General features: G+C 62.5%; 1 protein-coding gene across 2 annotated transcripts; it reads right to left on the bottom strand.

Moving 5' to 3' along the window:
- Window positions 1-2,956: 2,956 nt before the first annotated feature.
- Window positions 2,957-7,755, bottom strand: PLPBP (pyridoxal phosphate binding protein). 2 transcript variants are annotated; one of them, XM_040087656.1, is made up of 8 exons: window positions 7,655-7,755; window positions 7,089-7,196; window positions 6,659-6,694; window positions 6,037-6,112; window positions 5,555-5,689; window positions 5,270-5,412; window positions 4,740-4,838; window positions 2,957-4,471 (listed from the first exon to the last, which is right to left on the bottom strand). In XM_040087656.1, exons 1-8 carry the CDS (start codon window positions 7,748-7,750, stop codon window positions 4,358-4,360), a joined length of 807 nt encoding a protein of 268 aa, XP_039943590.1. In that variant the 5' UTR covers window positions 7,751-7,755; the 3' UTR covers window positions 2,957-4,357. The 2 variants fall into 2 exon arrangements, with proteins under 2 accessions (XP_039943590.1, XP_039943591.1); XM_040087657.1 differs by lacking the exon at window positions 4,740-4,838 and having other exon boundaries at window positions 7,655-7,750.
- Between the last annotated feature and the right edge of the window lie 10 nt (window positions 7,756-7,765).

The raw sequence follows: 7,765 nt of genomic DNA, 5'->3' as shown, positions 1-7,765 counted from the left end.
GTTTTTTCCACTGAGCAGGATTTTCCCTGCCTGGGTCTGTCCCGCACCGTGGAATGACGCTGCCCCAGGAGCGAGTCCTGGCTCAGGGAGCCTCTGGAGAAGGGGCTCAGGGACAGGGTGGGATTGTCCTGGGGTTGTTCTGTGCAGCACCAAGAGCTGAGCTCCATGACCCTGGTGGGTCCCTTCCAACTCAGAACATTCTTTGATTCTCTGCTGGTCCCAGACCCTGCAGCTGAAGCTGGAAGAGCAACAGGAAGCTGCTTGTGTCCAGTATCCGCTCCGAGATCCTGCGAGCATCAGCACGGCAGGGATCCCTCCCATTCCCCTCAGCCCTGCAGAGAGCAGGAGCGGCTTCCCTCCCTCTCCCGCGGGGGAAGAGGCTCCGGGCTGGAGCCTGCTGCTCCCCCTGGGCATTCCAAGGGAGAGGAGAGTCCTTGTCTCAGGCACTCACAGCACACCCAGCACGGCACCACACAGGGACACCCCAAAACACCTCAGGGCACCGGGCTCAGTGCTCCTTCCACTGGATGAACCCCAAATTAAGAAATCTGCGTTTCCAGGAGCTCCAGTTCCAGCGCTGGAATTGCTCCATGACGCTCTGAAGCAATCAAAGCACCGTGCCTGCCTTCAGCATTTGAGTCTCTAAATTCCCTCCAAGAACAGTGAGAACCTTGTCCAAAGTGGGACGTGTGGAATACCCTGCCCCAGTCCCGCTCGGAGGAGAGCAGCTCAAGCAACACTTTCCACATGCTTTGAGCCTGAGAGCTCAGGTTCTTTCAACTGCTTCCAAGCCCCTCTCCACGCTTTTGCAGCCCCGACCCCTCCTGATGCCTCCGGCCCAGGAGACAAGGCAACCCGTTTGAAACTCCATCGCCACAGCGCCGGATGCCAAATCCCCGCGTCCCTCCCTCCCACACGAAGGTAAAAAAACCTCCTTAACTACTGCAGGCGCAGGGAAAGACAACAAGCACGAGACTCTCTCAATTCCTTTCACCGTGATCCAATAAAAACCTTGGCAGTGGCTGTCCTTCCTGCCGGAAAGCCGATATCCCAGAAATAAACACACTTTCCACTTTGAAGGGCTGCAGCAGGATCCGCCTGGGCCGAGCTGCTCTGGGTGTCCCGGGCTCCCACCTGAGCCACAGCTCCTCATCTCTGCTGCTTTGGCACTGGATTTTCCCTGAGGATGAGGATGACCCATTTCCCAGGATCCAGAGAAGAAGGAGCAGCAGCAAATCACCCAGTCCAGCATCATCAAGGGGTTTATCCTTCTCACAATCAGCCCAGTCCGCACGTGGATGCGCTCCAAGCCCCCGGGAAGGTTTTCATCCTAGAGCGTGTGAGGTGCTGAGGCTCCGGGGGCTCGGCCTGGTCACCCCCCACCCAAGGGACGTGTGGAACCAGGGGTGACCTCAGCGGGCTGCCGGGAACCCTCGGGCCGCGCTCCAGGCTGCGCCATCGGCCCCTGGAAATCCCGAGGGCAAAGGAGCCCCGTCCTGTGCCGGCCGCTTTCCTCCAAGGCAAACCCTGACAGCGGCAGCGCCTGGCGCGGGGATCCCGAGCGCTGCCGCTCCCGGCCCGGCTCTGATGGACGGGAACCGGGCCGGGGTGCGGGGAGCTCCGCGTCACGGGCCCGGGGAGCCTCTCGTGCTCCCGCTGGCCGCACTCCGGTGTCCGGGAGCTCCATCTGCCGAGGGACCCCTGCCCAGGGCCTGGGGGTCTGAGCCCCACGGCCCCGGCCGTGTGCGGGGTCACCCGCGCCGCGTTCCCGGAGCCGCCCGCCCCGGGCTCCGGGTGGGAGCCTCGGGAGGTGCCCGCGGGCAGTGCCAGCTGCTCCGGCCTCGGGGCGGCTCGGACACGTGAGGAGAGCGGCAAACCTTCTGGACACGAGGAGAAAAGCGGGTCGGAAACTCCACGTGTGGGAGGAGCAGCTGCGGAGGAAGCAGCAGAAGCTCCGGCAGATCCCCTCTCCTTTCCTCTCCTGTCCCAGCACAGCGCCCGGGCTGCTGCTCCCCGATGGCCGCGGGCGGAGGGAGCTGTCCTGGGGCGGAGGCAGCCCCCGGCTCCGGCGCAGCCCGGCGCGGGGAGCCCGCAGAGCCGGACAGCCCGGCACAGGGAGCCCGCAGAGCCGCGCAGCCCGGCACAGGGAGCCCGCAGAGCCGCGCAGCCCGGCACAGGGAGCCCGCAGAGCCGCGCAGCCCGGCACAGGGAGCCCGCAGAGCCGCGCAGCCCGGCGCGGGGAGCCCGCAGAGCCGCGCAGCCCGGCACGGGGAGCCCGCAGAGCCGGGCAGCCCGGCGCGGGGAGCCCGCAGAGCCGGACAGCCCGGCACAGGGAGCCCGCAGAGCCGCGCAGCCCGGCACAGGGAGCCCGCAGAGCCGCGCAGCCCGGCACAGGGAGCCCGCAGAGCCGCGCAGCCCGGCGCGGGGAGCCCGCAGAGCCGCGCAGCCCGGCACAGGGAGCCCGCAGAGCCGGACAGCCCGGCGCGGGGAGCCCGCAGAGCCGCGCAGCCCGGCACAGGGAGCCCGCAGAGCCGCGCAGCCCGGCGCCGGGAGCCCGCAGAGTCGGACAGCCCGGCGCGGGGAGCCCGCAGAGCCGCGCAGCCCGGCACAGGGAGCCCGCAGAGCCGGACAGCCCGGTACCGGGAGCCCGCAGAGCCGCGCAGCCCCGGGGGCTCCAGCGGGGGCTCCGCACCCGAGCGCGGAGAGCGCGGGGCCGCGCCCGGCCCGGCAGCGCCACCCAGCGGCTGCGGCGGGGACAGCTCGCGACAGGCGACAGGCGACACGGGCCCGGCGCGACCTCCGACCCTCCCGACCAAAGCCCGCTCCGCTTCCCTCGCCAGCCGCGGCCCAGCTGCCTTCCAACCACCGTCCTCCCCCCGGCCCAGCTCCAAGAGCGGCCCCGGGCTGCGGAAAGCTCCCAGGGCAGCTCAGGGCGTTTATTCAGCACGCGGGAAGATAAGAATAACGTCTTTAATAGCTTTCGAGTCGGCGCAGATGGCATTGACACTCAGCACTGTTTATTACGAGACGATGAACCACGCAGGGCGCAGCGCGGGTGGGCGGCTCCCAGCCCACGGCGCCTCTAAACCACGGAGCTACAACAGGTTGGTGTTGGAGTTGACTCTTTTCATTGTACATTCAGCTTTTAGAGTGAAACCAGCAGCGAGATTTAACCACACGCACACAGAGCGAAGCCTGGGGAGGATGTTCCTGCTGGCAGCCGAGCTCTCCTCCTCTTAGCAGACACAAAAGCCCAAGAATCATCTGTAACACAGGTTGTTGGACTGGCCAACCAGCACAGGACAACGCAGGAGCTTCTGCTCACGCCTGAAGGGAAGTTACTGCAGTGACAGTCCCATTTCCCTCCTCCAAGAGCAGGAAAGGATGTTCAGACACGGCCTAGAAGCTCTCAGTGGCCAAATGATTTTTTTTTCAGAAGCCCAGAAAGCAGTGGGACAGTAATACTTCCTGTTCTGAAGTATTTTCCCAAGGAAAGGTCCCTGTGCCCTGAGCCAAGCGCTGTTATCCTCACACGGGTGTAAAGGGGATGGCACAGGCACCAAACCATGAGGGACTCACCTTGAAAAGCAGCAGCAAGCTGGTGGCAGAGCAGAGGCCTGGCAAAAACCCCCAGTCTGACCAAAAAACAGCAGCAGAACTACCAGGCAGGATGAAAATAATTCCCAATAACAGAGGAGGGGAAAGGAAGGGAAGAGGGAAAGCATTCCAGATCTGGGCAGCCACAGAGCCATGGGAAAAGTTAATGTCAGCCTGAAAAGGGCAAAGCTGAGCTGAAAAGACACTCCCACAGTTGTGATGTGCAGCCAAAGCATCACACCATGAACTCCCAGTGGCAGCTGAGCTCCCCACAGTCCCTGTGCCTGTCACTCAGCCCTTGGCCATGGCCACGGCCCCTCCCGTGTCACGGCACGGCCCCATCCCAGCTCCAACCACCCCCCGTGCAAAACTTGTATTTGGGGAAACATTTACAGGTTTCTGGCAAGGTCATAACGTGTTGAAATGAAGTATTTAGTCCTCAGTGAAAACAACCAGCGAGCCCAGCTCAGCAGCAACTCCAGCCTGACAAACACTGCTTTGTGCGACCCAGTTACCCCAAATCTCTGTCCTTGAAGACCCTGAGGAACCAAGACACCACAGCCAGTTCCAACCCGCAATTTCCTTGTCGTTTGTTGGTTATAAAGATTTCCAGTTTCTAGGGGTACTCTATAATCACAATGATCATGAGGCGTTTCTGTTCCGAGGAATTCCCTCTCCACCACCGGGATCGGGTGCCGACACGGAGGGAGGTAAAATGCATAGTGAGGTCTCTCCTCTGGTGAGGCCACTGCTTTTCCCTTTAGTGCCCCTGCACCGTCACGGCCTCTGCTGGGCCTTTACTCCCTTTGTTGGAATAATCCCGCTCTCCAAAAATAGTGCTCCCGATCCTGACGTTCGTAGATCCAACCTCGATCTGGAAGAGGCAGAGAGGGGGAGGTCAGGGCAGGGCTGCCAGCACCCCCGGCCCAGCCCGGCGCTCACAGCTTGGCTCCCCTGGGGCTCAGCACCCACAGCTACACCAGGGGCTGGTTTGATCCCAGGAATCTCCCCAGGATCAGGAGAGCTGCACTGGGATCTTCATCCGAGGTGAAGCCTTAGAGGCCGGTTTGGGCGGCACCTGGGCTGGAATTTGGAGTGCAGGCAGGTTTGTTCCCCGAGGGAAGGGGCAGGAACGTGCTTACTGCGTGCTGGAAGTCCGTGGACATGCCCATGCTCAGCTCCACCTTGTCCACGGGCAGGTTCAGCTTCTCACACACCTCCTGCCGCAGGGACAGCAGCACCTGCGGGGCACGGGGTCACCACCTGCACTGCCACGCCAGCCCCGTGCCAGGCTGCCACAGATCCCGACCCCTGCCTGCCCCTGGAGTCTCCCTCACACAGGACGTGCAATTCCTGCGCCGTAACAGCGACTGGAGCTTCCCCAGATTTACTGACAACGCACAGGAGGTGAAGCCTCACCTGGACCAGGGGCTCCAGGACAGCAACGGCTGCCCTGCCAAAATCCCGGCTGCAGCTTCAGAGGACGGGTGGGAGCAGCACCCTGCAGAAAGCAGCCTCACCCCTGCACTGACACGGGTACTGAGGGCTCTGTGCTGCCCTGCACAAGGCGCTCCTGCACCCTCACAGCCTGACTCAGACTGGTTTGACCAGGACAGACGAACTCTAACAGGAGACCAGCCCACAGCGACGCTTTTCTCTGAGAAAATCTTACCTGGAAGTCAGGGTTTGGGCCCTTACTGAGGTCATGGCCGATGCTGCCGATGGTCATCAGCCCCACGAATTCCAGGCTGGGGCACTTGGTGATGACGTGCTCCACAGCAGCCGTGGTGTCCCCGGGGGAAAGGCCGTGCTTGCCTGGAAGAGAACAGGGAGATCCCTGTTCCTCGTGCCCAGCTCTGCCAGGGAAGCGCTCTCAGAGCACAAAGCAGCCCAGCCCGTCTGAGTCCCCTGTCAAGCCAGCGGGACAAACGTGCACATGTCACAAGGAGCCACTCACTGTCCTCCCCACTGGTGTTGACTTGCACCATGACCTTCAGCTTCTGGGACAGCCCTTTCTTCTGCCACAAGCTGTTGACTCTGTCTGCCAGTTTCACAGAATCCACCGTTTCCAACATGAACAGGTTTGGGACAGCTGGGGAGAAAACACAGGCTGAGGGGATTCTGCTGGCACGGGATTGTTTGTACCTACAACAGGCATTGGTGAGTTCATGGTTATTGTCCAGAGAATCACGAGATATCCTGAGCTGGGAGGGATCCCCAGGGATGATTGAGTCCAACTCCTGTCCCTGCACAGACACCCCAAATCCCAGCCTGTGCCCTCCTGGAGCTCTGGCAGCCTCGGGGCTGTGCCCATTCCCTGGGGAGCCTGGGCAGTGCCAGCACCCTCTGGGGGAAGAACCTTTCCCTGCTCTGCAGCCTGAGCCTCCCTGACACATCTGAACACTGCAAGATCACTGCCCACATAAAACCAGGCCTTACCCATCAGCTTGTTGACATTGCCCTTCTGCAGGTGGCCAATAAAATGCCACTTGATGTCTGGACAAGACGACAGAATCTGAAAGCAGAGGGAACGCTCAGGTTGGAACAACAATTCCCTTTTCCCCCAGGCAGCACTTCAGTCTCAGTTTGCCCACAACCAAATACCAGACAGCCAATTTCTTTGTTTGCTGACCCTGAAAGACTCAGCCCGTGGCTGTGCTGAGGTTGAGCCTGGAGAGGGATGGGTTTGTGGCTGCAGGGAATGCTGTCCATGGGAACAGCAAAGGCAAAGCTCTTTTGCAACAGCCATAAAATGATATTTTCCCCAAACTGAGTGTTAGCATTGTTTTTCAACAAGGACTGTGCTTCTCCTAAAGAGAGTACAAAAGGCAAAGCCCTGTGCAGACAAATCACGACTAGGGCAGATTCCCAGTATTCCCAGACTCCTCTGGAGCCAGCAAGGCAGGAGGGGGAACGGGGCAGAGGCAGTGAGCCAAGAATAACCCACTGTTTATCTGCAAAGATCAGGACCCAACCAAATCCCTAACAAAGCCCAGGACTTTGACTGAACAGCTCTTAGGACACATGTGGTGAGGAAACATGAAGGGAACCGTGTGCTTACTCGGGAGTCTGATGCCTTTTCCAGCAGCTCCTGAACCTGGGGGAATGAAGGAGAATTCCGTTAAACCCACAGCAGGCACAGGATTGGTGTTCTCGGGGCAAACCTGAGTCTCAAAAACACGAGGCCAGGGAATGATGCTGTCACCCACAGAGCCACCCAACCTGGGCTGGCCCAAGCCTTCAGGAGGAATTTCTTCACGGAAAGAGTTGTCAAACATTGGCAGGGGCTGCCCGGGGAGGTGTTGGAGCCCCCGTCCCTGGAGGTGTCCAAGGAAGCACTCTGTGCTCTGGGCTGGGTGACAAGGTGGGCACCGGGCTCAGTTTGGACTCGGCGACCTTGCAGGGCTTTTCCAAGTGGAACGATCTCGGAATTCCGTGCCCTCCACAGGTGCCCTTCCCCAGCCCCGCTGCCCCTTCCAGCCCCGACTCACGTAGTTCTCCCCGAAGCTGCGCTGCCCGTGGCTGTAGGCCTCCATCACCATCTCCGCCGGCTTGGTCTTGCTGACGGCCACGAGGCGCGGCTGCACGGCCGGGAGCCCCTGCGGGAGCAGCGGGGTGAGCACGGGGAGCGCCAGCGCCGGGCACCCCCGGGCTGCTGGGGGAGCGCCGGGCCGAGCAGGAGCGGGGACTGCGGCGACAGCGGGGCCTGGCTCCTTTGCCGGGAGTCAGACACCCAGATCCGCGGTGTGCTCGTCCCCGGCGGCACCGCGGGTCTGTCCCCATGGTGACCGGAGACCTGTCCCCACGGTGGGACCTGTCCCGGCGGCACCGCGGGTCTGTCCCGGTGGCACGGCGGGTCTGTCCCCACGGTGACCGGAGACCTGTGCCCACGGTGGGACCCGTCCCGGTGGCACCGCGGCTCTGTCCCCGCGGTCACCGCTGACCCGTCCCCACGGCGCGGGCCCGTCCCCATGGTGACGGAGGCCCGTCACCCAGCGGCAGCGACCCCACCCCGCGGGTCCCGCCGGGTTTCCCGTCCCCCCCGTGCCCCCCTCACCTGCGGCCGCCGCGCCGCCGCTTGCTGCACCTGCTCGGTGACGGCGCGGAGCGCCGGGCCCAGCCCGTCCCCGGCGGCCATGCCCGCTCTCCACATCCCCTCCCGCCCGCC

The sequence above is a fragment of the Hirundo rustica genome, chromosome 28 (assembly GCF_015227805.2).
Source record: "Hirundo rustica isolate bHirRus1 chromosome 28, bHirRus1.pri.v3, whole genome shotgun sequence".
NCBI lineage: Eukaryota > Metazoa > Chordata > Aves > Passeriformes > Hirundinidae > Hirundo > Hirundo rustica.
The sequence above is the reverse complement of the archived record's forward strand: the minus strand, read 5'-3'. Positions and strand labels throughout refer to the sequence as shown.

Excerpts from the sequence above, each read along its gene's own strand:
- PLPBP (XM_040087656.1), bottom strand. The coding sequence starts at position 7,750 with ATGTGGAGAGCGGGCATGGCCGCCGGGGACGGGCTGGGCCCGGCGCTC. Across the intron at positions 6,695-7,088 it reads GCAGCTTCGGGGAGAACTAC|GTTCAGGAGCTGCTGGAAAA; the intron begins GTGAGTCGGGGC and ends TCATTCCCCCAG. Across the intron at positions 5,413-5,554 it reads CAACACCAGTGGGGAGGACA|GCAAGCACGGCCTTTCCCCC; the intron begins GTGAGTGGCTCC and ends GTTCTCTTCCAG.